At 45.7% G+C, this 15,513-nt stretch overlaps 1 protein-coding gene across 2 annotated transcripts in view; it reads right to left on the reverse strand.

Annotated features, from left to right (window-relative positions):
• KLF7 (KLF transcription factor 7) overlaps window positions 1-14,426 on the reverse strand; it is a 94,102-nt gene extending 79,676 nt beyond the window's left edge. For both annotated transcript variants that reach the window (XM_079782777.1, XM_079782776.1), the window contains exon 1: window positions 13,862-14,426. In XM_079782777.1, the coding sequence (XP_079638903.1) occupies window positions 13,862-13,963 (102 nt within the window). In that variant the 5' untranslated portion in view covers window positions 13,964-14,426. The remainder of the gene's footprint in view (window positions 1-13,861) is intronic.
• Window positions 14,427-15,513: the final 1,087 nt, after the last annotated feature.

Consider the following 15,513-nt stretch of genomic DNA (forward strand, 5'->3'; position numbering starts at 1 on the left):
ACTGTATTCACAGCCCACAAAGGGGTGCACCTAAAGTTCCCAGCTCAGGTGACTGGGGAGGCTGAGCCACTGGCCCCAAAAGGATAACCTCTACATAAGGCCACTCTACCAACTCAAGGAGACCACAGAAGCTCTACCCAATACATAGAAACAAACACAGGGAAGCAGCCAAAATGCAGAGACAAAGAAACATGTCACAAATGAAAGAAATGGAAGAAAGCAAACTACTGGATATAGAATTCAAAACCACAGTTCTAAGGTTACTCAAGAATCTTCTAGAAACTTAGTGAGACTTTCAAGGTTCTTAGTGAGAAGGCCAAACACATAGAAATGGACCAGTCAGAAATTAAGCATACACTGACTGAAATAAAGGATAACATACAGGGATTCAACAGTAGAGTAGAGGATTCTGAGAATCAAGTCAACGATTTGAAATATGAGGAAGCAAAAAACACCCAACCAGAAGAGCAAAAATAAATAAGATTCCAAAAATATAAAGATAGTGTAAGAAGCCTCTGGGACAATTTCAAGCATACCAATATTCATATTATGGGGGTGCCAGAAGAAGAGAGAGAGCAAGATACTGAAAAGCTATTTGAAGAAATAATGACAGAAAACTTCCCCTACCTGGTGAAAGAAATAGACTTACAAGTCCAGGAAGCACCAAAGTCCCAAACAAGAGGAATCCAAAGAGGATCACACCAAGACACATCATAATTAAAATGCTAAGGGCTAAAGACAAAGAGAGAATCTTAAAAGCATCAAGAGAAAAGCTGTTAGTTACCTACAAGGGGGCTGATTTCTCAACAGAAACTATGCAGGCCAGAAGGGATTGGCAAGAAATATTCAAAGTGATGAATAGCAAGGACCTACAATCAAGATTACTCTACCCAGCAAAGCTATCGTTTAGAATTGAAGGTCAGATAAAGAGCTTCCTAGATAAGAAAAAGCTAAAGGAGTTCATCACCACCAAACCAGTATTATATGAAATGTTGAAGGGTATTCTTTAAGAAGAGGAAGAAGAAGAAAAAGAAAAAGATAAAAAATATGAATGACAAAATGGCAACAAATACACACCTATCAACAACTGGATCTAAAAATCAAAATAAACGATTAAGAAATCTAATGAACAGAATAAACTGGTGAATAAAAAAGCATCAGAGGCAGGCATGGAAGTGGAACAGACTGACGATTCTCAGAGAGAAGGGGTGTAGGAGGGCAGGAAGAGATTAAACAAAGATCTTATATGCATATATGCATTACCTATGAACACAGACAATAGGATGGTGAGGGCGGGCGGGATCTGGGTGGAGGGAGGCAATGGGGGGAAAATAGAGAGGCATCTGTAATAAACTCAACAATAAAGATTTTTAAAAATAATAAAATAAAAAAATAAAGTAGTTCCATTAGTCTTTTAAATGTAGCCAATGAAATCTAAATACCATAACGATTTGATGCCATTTATTATTTTTAAATAAAAAAAACATTTTTTTAAATTTACAAGTTCAGGGTTCCTTGTAGATACCCTCAACGAGCAAGATTTTTAAAAATTTATTTTTGGTATGGGTTAATGTGTGTTTTTTTAAATTGTATAAGCTTAAGACTTTTTTTTTTTTTTTAAGAGAAAAAAATCTCATTGCAATCTATTAAGTGGTGTGAAATCTTCCCAGGAAATCCAGGAAGTGGGGAGAAGAATGAAAACATCTTCCCTTGGGACAACTGAAAACATTCTTTCCTGGAGCCCTCCATCCCCACCCCAGCCAGCCAATGGTTCCTATGTATCTAAGAAAACACAAATACATACCCCTGGGAAGGAGGGAATGCAGCCTGCACACAGGGCTGGCATCTCTGAAATAAATCTCTCCATAGGTGCTGGGCTAACCCTTCAATATGAGGAAATAATCTTTGAGTTTTATAGCAACATATGCATGATTCTTCCCCCTCCCCCACAGAACTCCCAACACGAACAGCCACATCAAATTATTGCTTCTCAGAGGCCAATTCAAAAACACCCTACTTTATCACAGAAAAAATATTCCTTGTGTATGTGAGTGCTTCCATTATGTCTTATTTGAAGGGGGAAAATGAAATAAAAATCCTATCTGAGATATTTATAGATCTCATAAAACCTCATTCACTCTCATAAGCTGCTGTAAGCTCAGTCATCAGGTAAGGCAGAAATGGCAGGTATAGTAACCAGTACTGTATTATGTTATATGTGCCTAATTCTGGCCCTTAAAAAAATAACTGTATGCTGGAAAAACTTAGCAGTAAGTCATAAGTAAAACTGGAGAGGAGGAAAGGGGAACGGGTTGGATATTTGCATGAGCAGGCCAAGCAAATTCCAAGGACGTCAAACTAAGGTCAGTTCTGGGGATAATGAGTATTGCTTGTTTTTCCCCAGTTCTAAGTACAAGTAACTTCATGAGAGCCTCTCCTGTGGATGGATAAAAGAATACCATGTCCAATGCTCAGCACACTCCCTTGCCTAGCCTCCACCATTCACCTTCTCTTAGATATGCCAGGATCACTGGGACCTTAGAGCAGGGCGGGGGGAACCTTTTTAATGCCAAGGGCCATTTGGATATTTATAACATCATTCCTGGGCCATACAAAATTATAAACTTAAAATTTAACCTGCTAAATTTTGGTCAAACATTTAATTTATTCACCCCGAATACCTTGGCAGGGCCAGACCAAATGATTTCCTGGGCCTTACACAGCCCATGGTCTAGATGTTCTCCACCCTTGTCTTAGAGAGACAAGTGATACTATTTAAAAAAAGAGCATTGAGGGGAGGAAGAAGAGCTGAAAATAGGGGAGAAAAGAGCATTTGTTGAGTGGATGCTACGTGCCAGACACAGGACCAGAGAGCTTGCCTGGCCTCATGTAGGCATGATTAACTCCATTCCATAGATGATGGAATGGGACTCAAAGATGTTATGTGGCTTTCTCAAGGATCCAGCTCTGCCAGATTTCAAAGCCTACAAGTAATTTAACTACTACAAAACACTGTGACCTTAAGGAGATTTAGCACAATCTAGTCTTTTTATAGTGAGAAAACCAAAGCCCAGTAAAAAGACCCAAGAACCATGCAACTCCCTACAGGTCCATTGGTCGCCAGGCTTAGGCTTCTGGCTTGGTGCCTACTACCTAAGGAGGAGTGAATATAAATGTAAAAATTCAGTGCTGAGCTGTCTTCCCAGGTCTGGATCCTAGCCCAACCACTTCCAAGTTGTGTGACTTCAGGCAAGCCATTTAATATCGCTAACCTCAAAGTCTCCATCTGCAAAATGGGAATAAACAGAATATGTAATACACAGGGTGGTTATGAGTATTGAATGAAATGCTGCATATAAGGTGCTCAAAAGATATTATCTGTTTGAAGTATTTGACATATATTAGATAGTATTAATGATGCTTATGATGATGATAGGAAGATTAGCCAAGTGGAAAGAGGAAAGAGGGAAGGGGAAAGTGTGTTCCACCACTGGTTTTGCAAGTCATTTGCTTTGTAGCCACATTAAGACAGCTTGCTAAATCTTCCTCTGCCCCATGTTCTCACCTCTGAAAGGGAAATTCTGTAACATCTGCCTGCTCCTTAGTTACAGAAGGAATGTGCCAATGATGAGATTGTGAGCAAAACACCCTAAGCCTTTGAGAACAAAAAGCTCAATAAAGATGTCTGTTAGACTTTCACAAGCAAACAAGAGAAATAATCTCTTGGTCCATATTAGAGAAAAGGAGCACCTTGATATAGAGAGGCAAATGCACAGGCCAGGGCTGAACAACCTTGGAACACAGTAGTGAGTTTACATTGAGTAGCACCTCAGGGAGCTCACAGGAAAATCCTATCTGCATTCGGACCCCCTCACAGAAGGCATCTTCACCCTCATGGGCAGGAGCTGTGCTCTATTAACAGGGTCTACCGTGACCAAACGAACCAAGAACAAAAGCTCAAAAGGTAAAAGTAGATGGAATGTAATTCTACTCCTTTGTACACCGAGCAAATGTGCTGCCTCTCCAAAACTCAGAGCCTGCACTGTGACCCGTCCATTGAATTCCTGCTAACGGGGCTCTGGAAGGTGAGGGTGGGAGTGGGGTCAGGAGCAGGAGCAGGCCGGCACTCCCTTCCAGAGCAATTGCTGCACGGCTAATTGCAGTTTTCACAGCTGGACTGAGCTTTCCAAAAGGCATCCTTCAACCCTAAGCTCTGAGCTCTTCTCATGATGTTCTTTCTTACCCCCATCAAAGACAGTTTATAGATGAAAGGATGCAGCGACAGTACATACATTTTGGCAAACATTACAGTTGGAAACAGAGGCCTTTCTAAGGCTTCTTTGTGAAGATCGCCACATGCCCATGGTCATTGCCACAAGAGGTAAGCCTTCACCGACGGGGAGGCAGCCTCCTTGCCTGAATGTCCTCAGTGGCAGTCCTCTTCTCCCACGGTTTATTTTTGCTTCTCTTACTAGAAACATGGGTCCTTTGACATTCCTTATAAACAGAGTCTACTTCCAAATAGTGAGGTCAGTAAGAAGTATGGAGAGCTGCTACCTAATGCCTATCCGGCATCATCCAACATATGTTCATACATGCATCCATCCCTTTACAACCAAAGCACAGGCTGAGGTAAGTGGAAAATCATGGTCAAGGGCCTTCCAAGAATGAATTATTTGAAGCACAGCATGGCCAAAGTTTAATGCCCAACATCACAAAGGTACCACAAATGGAATTTGACCAGGTTAAGCAAACCTCTAGTGGGTCACAGGAAATGTGAGCCAAATGAGCATTAGATACTGTAAGGTGAGGAAAACCCAAAACAAAAAGGATGAAATAACACTTAAGCAGTCACTATTAATCAATGAGCTACATGAACTATATCCACCAGTACTGCCCTGCTTTAGTATAAACCTCTGTTACACTTACATTCAATTACATAAGAAATGAACTATTTCCATACATGGAGTAGGCGCCTACAACTCTGATATATATGATATTAACCCTATAAGCCTTGGCTACATATTAGAATCACCTAGAAGCTTTAAAAAACATTGATGCCTATCCATTCTACCAAATGGGTACTGGTTTAGTTGGTCTGGGGTGCCCCACAGTTGAAAACCATTGCTATAGACACCGGCAAATCTTCAGTCAAGTCATATGATAATCCTTAAATATCCATTGAATGCCTAGCACAACGCTCTTTAAGAACCTGATGAATGCTATACCAAAAGTATATTATCAAAATTATAACCAAGGTATCAAGTCTGCTCTAAGTCATACAATCCACCTGGAAAACTAAGACAAGAAGGAAAAAAATAAAATCAAAAGGAAAGCTATACTACAAGACAAAACTTAAAAGCAGCATGAGGAAATAAAAAGTTCTACACATGAATGTAATAGTAGCAATTATTGTTGGCCAAAGAAAAGGGGTGGAGTTTCCTAGAAGATGGGACATCATGTTAAAGGATGGGTAGAATTTGGACAAAGAGAATCAGATGTGAAGAGGAAGGAAGGAAAAGGCTGACGGAAATGACATAAAAACAGAAACAGGAAAAGCACAGTCATCCATTTGGATGGCATTTACTACACATGAAAGGGTGAAACTTGTAACTATTCTCTAAACCTAGTCTTGGAATGTCTTGACTCTTAGAAGTTTTGCTCGATCCTCTGTGTAACAGGGCGCCACTGACAACTTGAAACCATGGTGATGGAAGTAGAAAGTCAATCTAGGGGAGGTGACAGGGGCTGCCTTCGGGCAATGGCAGAGGGAATAGAAAGTCGAAGAATATGAAGTATGGGAGGAGTCAAATCAACAGGATTTCTCAACTGATTAGATTTAAGAGAAAGAGAGGAGCCAAAGATGACTGAAGCTTCAAACCTAGATACGGGAAGAAAGCTCACGTCAAGAAATCAGAAAGCCAGGAAATGAAGGAAAGACGTTGATGAGTTTAAGCTAGTGATCCTGCGACAACCCCAAAAGCCTGTAGTATTGTCAGTCTCATGTTTCCAATTCAAACGTGTGAGCCTGAAACTCAGGAAAATATCCGAAGCTGGAGATGTAGATTATAGCTTTGAGGAAATGAAGTAGCCTCCATTTGAGATGGAAATTTCAGTTCTGAAGATCTTAGAGGTGAAACAGATTTGTGAGATGATTTCCAACAAAGAATTTTCCCCACCATAACTAGCAGAGATTGGGCCGAGAAGGGCAAACACTCACTGGCCAAAGGAGTGGAAAGCAACCCTATGTTTCCTTTCCTCACTAGGGACACGGTGAAAATGAGGCCTGCTTCAACCTCTAGCCCCAAAAGGGCTTGTTTAAAAGCCTCCCAGAAGCTGACTTTCTTCCCAACTGCTTATCACAGTGTTCAGTATTTTCTGTTTGAATTTGTACAACATCACAACCTCACTGCCTACCCAATCCTCTCAAGAAATTTAAAAACACGTCTAAAAGATTTTTCTGAATTGGCACATGATTGCTGTTAGTTTCCGGCAGTCCCTTTGTAGGAAAGGGGTCAGAGACAAAGCCATTTCACGTTTTGACGCTTTCTACATAAAACCCCAAGTTCTACCACCCATCCAACTCCCCACCACATTACCTCAATTACCTCAATTATCCCCACCCCCACTTTATTCCCATTCTACTTGTTATTATTCAAGTGACATTATTCTGTTTTGTTATTCAGGGCAACATACATTTTCCAGGTTACCACACATTATTAAAAGTGGAAAAGGGATTAAGTTACACATATAAAGCCTTCTTCAAGATATTCATTTAGGGCCCAAACAATTCCACAATTCCATGTACTAGTACTGTCCAAAGTCAAAGCAAGATTTTCTTGCCTCCCTTTAAGGGGAGAGAGTGAGAGCGGAGGAAAGAATGATAGGTGACTCCAAGTTTATTTAGAACAGGGTGATGAAAAGCAAGTGAACTGATCTCGGCACCCGAGAGAGTCCTGGGCCCTTTGGCAATAACAACAGTAGGTGACGTTGGAGGATCAATGGCTTGTCTGGCTTTAACAACCACCTGGTGCAACCCTAGTGTTTGAAGACCCTTTTAGGATAAGAAATTCTAAGAGCGTATGCTCCTAGCTCTGGTATAAGGCCTGGGGCCTGACTTTCAATATGACCCTCAGGAAATGTCAATAAACCCATATTCAGAAATAGATATTGCATATGGCTCTACATTAATTATGTTAATTACCTCTAATCACTTCCGAAGGACACAGACATGGATGCTGTTTCCTGGCCATTACGGACAGACATGTGTTTCCACACTGTACACTCATTTGTCCTGAAAGGGCCACCAGCCCCTGACTGACATGCCATTAGCTAAAAGAACAACAGAACTTAGTAAAATTCGGGCATGTTTTATAAACAAGGTTGCAACAAAGTGGTAAGTACAAACAGACACAGTTCAGTGTTCAAAAACTCAGAGGACTTAAAATCTCTTTATTTTGGCATTTGTATTCTAGTTTTTTATTGCTTAATTTTGAACATGCTTATTCTCCCCCACTGGAGTCAAGCCCATCCAAGGCAGAATCCAGATCCAGTTCAACTTTGCATCACCCAAACAGGACTTTGCACATAACCAGATCGAGGAATGAAGCACTTACTGCGAAATATTGTCCACGTGTTAGCATAAACAAAGAAAACCCCACCAGGTGTGACTGGGTGCATCTACCAGGCCAGTCAGGAATGGTTTCACTATGAAATCACAAGTCACATCTCCAGCAGGCTGATCCTGGACCCATATCCCACTGCTGCTCAGCTCAGCTGTAACCTGGACACAGCACACGTGTGATGGACGAGAGCGCAACAGACACAATACACTTAGCTGGACCAAGTCCTCAGGGTCGCACCAAAACACCAAGTGAGGAAACCGAAACGGACTCAGGGCAATAAAAATAGTTCTCCAAATCAGCAGCAGAAAATAAAGGCAAAGTAGGGGGAGGAGCAAGATCATGACCAACGTTAGGTAAAAGCATGTCCTATTAAAGGCAATACTTGGTTTATTGCGGGGACTCTTTTTTTAATTGTTGACAGTATTACAGATGTCCCCCACTCCACCCTCCTTTTCCCTCCTCCACCCAATCCCTTCCCCACCGCAGGCCTTCCCCACTCTATTGTGTATGTCCGTGGGCTATGCCTATACGCATGTAAATTCTTTGGTTAATCTCTTTCTCCCCCCCCCCCCCCCCCCCCCCGCCCCTCTGAGATCTGTAGGTCTGTTCCATGTACCCAAGCCTCTGGACCTATTTTGTTTGTCAGTTTATTTTGTTCATTAGATTCCACATATAAGGGAGATCGTGTGACAAAATGCCTTTCTCTGACTGGCTTACTCTGCTTAGCATAATAATCTCTTACACTAAATTGAATAAGGATGTTTTCTCCTGTGGATGTTCTAAGATAGCACACAACGTCACTGGGCGGAGGAGTGTTTCTTGTCAGTGGTACCTGTAACTTTAATGATTAGATACTAGCAGAAGTGGTTGTGGAGCTTCCTAATCACTGTGCTTGGTAAGATTTGATAATTTGGGTTGAAACGCCTCCACCTGCGTATGCAAAGCAAGCATTCACTTATTGATCTGGGAAAGCAAAGGGATTTATTTGTAGAGACGAAATCTCCACCCCTCACCCTCCTGGCACCACTCAGGTTAAGTTGGGGAGCTGTCCTAAACTTTCAGCAAGTCCCAGTCCCAGCACACACGCTAGCTGCTATAACGGAGTGAACCAGAATCACAGAGGCCGTTTCCGCATGTGCCAGTCTTGGGGCTCAGCAAAGGTGATTTAAAAAAAAACCCTTACACGTGCTGCAAACTGCAGAGAGAGGGGGCATCTACTAGCCCACGTGGTCGGCTATCCTACCAACACCAGCCAGTTGGGACCGGCCAGAGTAAGCTGCATTCTTCATCCCCCAATAGGCACGGAGTGATTAAAGAAGACTGCAATGCCTCCTGTGTTTGCAATGCCTCAAAATTTAAAACACAGGAATTCTCTGAAGGGAGAAGAACCTGAAGATTTATAAGAGAATGGCTACTAAAAGCCCCATTAGGACCCTCTCTAAACTCTTCCCGTTTAAGTGGACAGGCAAATAGGCCCCACTGGCACTTATATTTAGAATGGGCTGGGAGGGAGCAAGAGCCCCATTTGGAGGCTGAAGGTCTCTGGCATGCCCATACATAAATCATGTCAGGGTGCGGCTGTCACAGTGCATCTTCTGTCCTGCCCTTTAAATGGATTGGACCCCAACCTCACATTCTCCATCAGGATAAGAAGTGGCAGGGGGGGGGGGCGGAATTTTATGGAGAACAAAGAAGTCAGCACTTCCTTTATGCCCCCCAAACACACACACACACACACACACACACACTGCCCACTAAAGTCAGATGTAGCAGAAATATCTGCATTGTAACATTCACCCACTTGCAGACACCAAACAGCAGACAAGTTGAGTGAATGATAATGGTTGAGAACCCCTGCACCTACACAAAGATGTATCTATTGTGAAGAACATGGAAGTGAATCTATTAAAGAAAGGCTAAGTGTGTGATGGATTGTGTTCACACGTGCTTTCATTTGCAAAGCTACCTTTTATTTAGGGATTGCATCCTTATACAGAAATTCTAGATAACGGGCAATTCTAATTTTTTTTTCCGTCTACCAAGACACTGTTTCAAATAAAAATAATATATAGACTTATGGTAACTGAAGAGCACACAAATCACTTTTTTTTTTCTTTTTACAAAGCAGCAGCTATTTTATCCTTTCAGCGTGGTTAGCAAGGCTCCTTTGTGTCTACAGATTTCCCTGGGTGGTGCTGTTGCCAAGAAATTCTAATTCATGACAAGGGTTTCTGCAAATTGGGGACAGAGGCAAACCTGCGGATGCAGGGACCCTCCGGTTTGCTTTGTCTTCCTGGCTGAGACAGCACCTGGCTGCTCAGGCCTACAGAAGGCAGTGTGCAAAGGCAAGATCACCTTAGAGAGGGAGAAGCAATGCAGCTCACAGACCTAACCCCATCCCTTGTACCACGAGGCTGTTCTTGGAAGGCAACCATTTTTGTAGGTTGTCCCCTAGAGATGCCTCGTACCGAAGGCCCTTATAAAAAGTGTTTCAGGATGTCTGAAGCAGAGTTGAAATTGCAGTGCTACGGGGACGTTTTAGTTCTTCCAGTAGCCAAGTATGCCATTAGTTTAAAACAATGGGGAAATGGGGGAGGAGGGAGGAATATTCTATGATTTATTTATTTGTTTCCAGTAGCAGTGGAAAATTTTTCTCTGAGCAAAAGAGAGGCCTGAAACTGACCCCATCTGCCAATTATGAATCAGCATTAACAACGAGCATAATTCCATAAGAGATTTCAAGTAAACATACCATGCTCCTCAATGGCATGAAGCACAGCTAAGTGCAGATAAGACTTATAGACAGCACAGCTAAGTGCAAATCATTACTTGACCTGCACTGATGGAAGAGCAGGCTGGGGATAAAGAATATATCCAAATTCTAAAAGTCTCTGTAGCTTCCCGAAGGCAAACAACCAAGAACATTTTATCAAATCCTTTTTATTTATAACTCAACAGTGGGTCCAGAAAAAAACATGTTTTCTGTTGCCAACAAAACTCATGAATGGCTCTTCTTTTATCCATCACCAAGTGGTACCCTCTAAGCTACTCTAGCGTCTGTCATACTTTTGACTGTTTTCCTACTTTTGCTCAGACAGCTCTTGGAAAAATTTCCTGCAAGTTTCCAAAGAGGTTAAGGCTGGTAGCCTTAAGACTTGTGCGTCAGCTGAATTCCATAAAATAATAGACCACATAAGCACAGTGTAATTTATAGTTATATGACAGGCAGAGATGATGTTCCTTGGGCCAAATGCTTAAGTATGCAGTCAGAGCCCAGGAGTGGAGAGCAGTTAATGTAGGAAGTCCATCTGGGTTTTAAAATGATACCCGCAATGATTTTCAGCGTTGGGAGTTGTATGTGGATAAGGTATCATTGCCTGAAAACTCAATGTCAAAATATGAATCCGTGACAGGAGGGCCGTCGTAGGCTCACTGACTATGAAGCAGGACAGTTATCTCAGACCATATGTTTAAAATAAAATCCTCAAATAGTTCATCCTCAATTTTCAAATGCACAGATGTTCTTGGGTTTATCATCCAAGCCATTCTTTCTCTATAAACGAAGTCAAATCAGATTATATGGAATCTCTGTATTTCACTCATCTCCTCAAAACCAGGTACACTGCTCACTTTCAGGAGAACATCTAATAATTGCTCCTTATTTGACCTCTAAAATCTGATTACTCCAGAGCATGAGGAAACTTCCTCCTGTGTGGGGTTCTTTGTAGCAACCTTCTTGAGCCTTTTTTAGCAAAGGACTCTCAAAATTTCACCATCTGATGGTTGATTTGGAACCAACAGTGCACATAAGCATCCCCCCTCCTTACACTCAGAAGAGGGAAGCGGGGGTAAGAAGAAGGGGGAAGGAAGAGATAGAGGTTGGAGGTTTTGTCATCAGTATGAACTTAAGAGTCAGAGTCACCTTTATATAGAGCAGCTGTGACTATAGAGTCCACAGCAGCAAGCTTCTCGGAGCCATATGTTATTTAGGAGTGCTTCCCCACAAGTTCTGTTTCGGTATGTGTGTGCCTCTGGCATAGCTTGGCAAAGGCTTTTAAGATGAGGTTAGTTGGCAGTTGGAGAGGGTTAAGGCAAGACATAAGGAGGGAGGTGCAGGGGGGGGGGTGAAAGAGGTTCCTGGAAGGGGGGTAGGTTGAGGGGGGAGGGAGGACAGGGGGTAAGGAAAAGCTGAGAAGGCTTCTGAGGAAACAAAAGATGGAATACATCCCCTAATTATCAAACCAATGATGTTTGTTTACAGACCTAGGCTTTCTCAGAGATGGTCTAACCCAATCTAGAAAAGCAAGTTTCCTCTGGAGAGGCCTTCCCCAAAAGCAGGCTTTACTACTGTGAAAACTTGAACCAAAACAAAGTTGTGTGATTCATCTGGAGGGAACGTTGAAACAAATAAAGCCAACTTTCTTCCCTCCCAACACTGCTTAACAGTCAGTCACAAACAAGAGCTGCCTTAGGCAGGCTGACTACATCAACAGATTCCCTCCCTAACCTGTCTAGACAGTTGTTAATACCCAACCATTTGACACCAGTGGGGCTGAGAGTGTGAAATGAAGGCTAGTTCAGAAAATGAAATTCTGGCACTTGGGTTTAATTAGAATGTGAACTAAAAGGAGGAAGAAGAGGTAGTGAGACCCTTCATGAGACAGTTTTATTACGGATGGGGGAAAGGATGCCCCGAAGAAGCACGCCTTAAGCTCAAAACGTGCGAACTGTGTGTGCATTTAGAGGGAGACAAAAGTCAAGGGTACCTGCCAGCATCCTTGGGCAGGAATGCATGTGTGGACACACAGACACCAGAGGCCAATACCTGGAGGGAAACTGGCAGGCTCTGATCAGGGTCTGCAGCGGCTAGTAACAATAGTACAGTCAGGATCAGCTCAGCCGCTCGGCCGGTGGTACCAAAAGCCAAACCTCACTCGCTAAAGCAGCCACTGTTTACAGCCCAGCCTCAAACTGGCAATCCTGCTTTGGATCCTGGCAGAGGAAAATCAGCCGTTCATTAGCCTTAACAAGCCGCTGTCACAGAGCGAAGTTACAGGAGCAGCCACACACCAAGCCTCCGCAGCCCTCCCCAAGGGCAAGCGGGTTTCTCCGAGATGAGCTGGGCAAGTTCACACTTCCCATGTGTAAATCCAAACCGTTTCCCTGGCCTTTCCTTCGTGCACGGTGTAGAATTTTCAAAAAATACCCATGCCTCCCCCCGCCCCACCTCCCCACCCACCATCTTTCCTGCAGAATGCCCCCCTCGGCAGCTCCTAATCCTTGCGGAGAAAACCACTGTTTCCGCAGCAGATCGCTTATACTTGTCACTGACCAGCACTTTATTCCACCTCCCAAAGCCCAGTGAACTTGTCACCAGCCCTCCTCTGCCCTCCCTGGGACACCCAGCCAACTTGGCACTGGTGCCCTTCAGCATCCTAGGAGTTTAACTAGTCCTCGAAGACCAAGTCAGAGGCACGGAGGCACCGACTGTCCTTTGTCGGAGGTTGTGCTGTCTTAACTGGAGAGGGACCCCAAACAAACCAAAACAAAACAAAAAAAGAGAGAGAGAAACGAGGACACACGGAGAGGGTGTTTTCTTTCTGGAGGCATTGCACTGGGGAAACCTACAATGCACGGTCAGCGTTAGACACAGCTACTCGGTATCCTTGAGTATCTTTTGTCACCGGGCTCCTCTCTCTGGCTGCTGCGCACCTCCCAATCCCAAAATCAAGTTCCCGTTCTTTATTGATACTACCTCCCCCCCACCCCCCAATCTGATGGTTGTCAGCACACAAAAAATGAACCGGATTTAAGGTTCCCAGCTCGTGCATGTACGGACGCGGTCTCCTGTCAGCCACCGCTCGTAAAACCCTAAACCCACATTCCCACTCGGTTCCTCCGAACCCCAAGAAGTTAGGCAGGTCTCTGCTGGGGGACAGGGAGCCCCGACAACGTGTGCGCAGGGATGTGTGTTGGTGACTGGAGACGCAGGCAACTCGCCCGGCTGCTCCGCTCGGCACAGTACGGGGTTAGGGGGTGGGTGGAGAGGTAAACGCAGATGACTTGTCTCCAAAAAAACATTTTAAACAACAAACAGCCCAAAAGAAAAAAAAGGGGGTGGTGGTGGAGGGGGGGGATAAGACAAACCAAAAACTCAAACCCGAAGCCCACACCAACGCAGCCCCTGCGTCTCCGCCGCCACCGCACGATTTACACAAGTAATTTAAATCATTCACCTGCTGCCAGGTCTCCTCCAGGGATGGCAAAGCTGAGAAGTAGCCGGTGTCGTGGACAAGTTGTAGCTCCTGGAATATACTATAACTAGCCAACACGTCCATGCTGCTGCTGCCGGGCAAAGCGGGAGGAGAAACCCTCCCCGGAGCACAGTTGGGTCTGTTTGTTTGTCAGTCTGTCTGGCTCACCCCCCAAGAAGGCAGACATCCAGTGGCCCTTTTGTTTTGTTTTGTTTCAGTCAACTAAAAAGGAGGAGGAAGGAAAAAAAAAAAAATCAATGCAGAAGAGAGGGAGAGAGGAGAGAGTGAGCGGGGTGGATGGAGAGAGGCATCCAGCGTGTACAGTGCAGACGGCTGCCAGGAAGAGGGGACTTCTCCACGGGAGTAACAATTCCCTTCCAGGGCTCTGATCGCTCCAGCGCGTGGACCAGGAAGGGGGATGCAAACTCACTGACACGAAGCTGCCATCTATTTCTGCAGCGCTGTTCGCTCCTAATGCAATCTTTGCTCTTTATTTTGGGAGGTTGCTTTTTTTTTTTTCTCTCTCTCGCGATCGCTTCTCTCCCCACCCCCCCTTCCCTTCCCTCCCCACCCCCACTCCATCCTTGCTAGTTTGTAGTCTCTCCCCCTCCCCCCCCCTCCTCCTTTTTCTCCTCCTCCTGCTCTTCCCCCTCCCCAAACTCCCTCCCTCCGCCCGGCTCTGCGCGCAGCCGTGGGATCTCGGAGGAGGGCGTCCTTTAGACCGCGTGTGACCATGTAAGGTAAACAGGGGGCTCATGAAGTCACTGAGGACCAATGGGCAGCGCGGAGCGGGGCCCGGGGCGGGGCTTGGCCCTGGCGGCGAGCGCGGATTGGCGCGTGGAGAATCTCCCCGCTGCCTCACAAGGCGGCGCGCGGCGAGCTATTTTTAGAGGGCTATATAAGGGGGCCCAGGCCGCCGCTCCTCGGCCGGGAGCGCGAACGCGAGGGACGGGGAGGGCCCCGGCGACGATCGCTCCGGCACCGGGACGCCTGGGCGGCCCGACTCGGCCGAGCTCCGGCCTCCGACCCTCGCCTAGGTGCCTGGTGGAGCCCAGGGCGCCCGGAGCCGGCGCCCCATCGGAGGGGAGGGGGGTCCCGCGTCGCCATTCTGGCCTGAACGCGGCCGGTCCGGAGGTGGGGACGTCCGGACTGCGGGGTTAGGATGCCTCCTGGAGGAGGAGCGGGCGGCAGACCGGCGGGGACGCCGTCGGCGGGAGGCACTGACACTCCCCACCCCGCCTCGCTCCTCGGCACGGGGGCCTCCGGAACCGCGACGGGGAGAGGCCGTGCCGCGGGGAGGTCGTCACTTACTAAAAAGTAAACCGAAAAAAAAAAAAAAAGAAAAAGGCACCAAAAACCCCTTCACAAATTCCCCACCGGCTGCCCGGGTGCGGAGCGCGAGCGGCCGAGGAGGAAGCGCTGCAGGAAGGCTCCGAACAAAGGGGAGCGGCGCGGAGCAGCCCGGCCCGCCCCGCGCTGCGCGCCCCCGCCCCGCGCGCCGGTGCGCGCCGCCGCCCCAGGCTCCTGACCCCCCCGCGGGTGCCGGGCGGGGCGCCCCACTCCCAGTGGAGGGGACATTTGCCTTAAGTGTGTTAGAAAGAAGAGAGGGAACCTGGGCGCAGGCAGCTTTCTAG

This window comes from Cnephaeus nilssonii (genome assembly GCF_951640355.1).
Source record: "Cnephaeus nilssonii genome assembly, chromosome: 10".
Lineage (NCBI taxonomy): Eukaryota > Metazoa > Chordata > Mammalia > Chiroptera > Vespertilionidae > Cnephaeus > Cnephaeus nilssonii.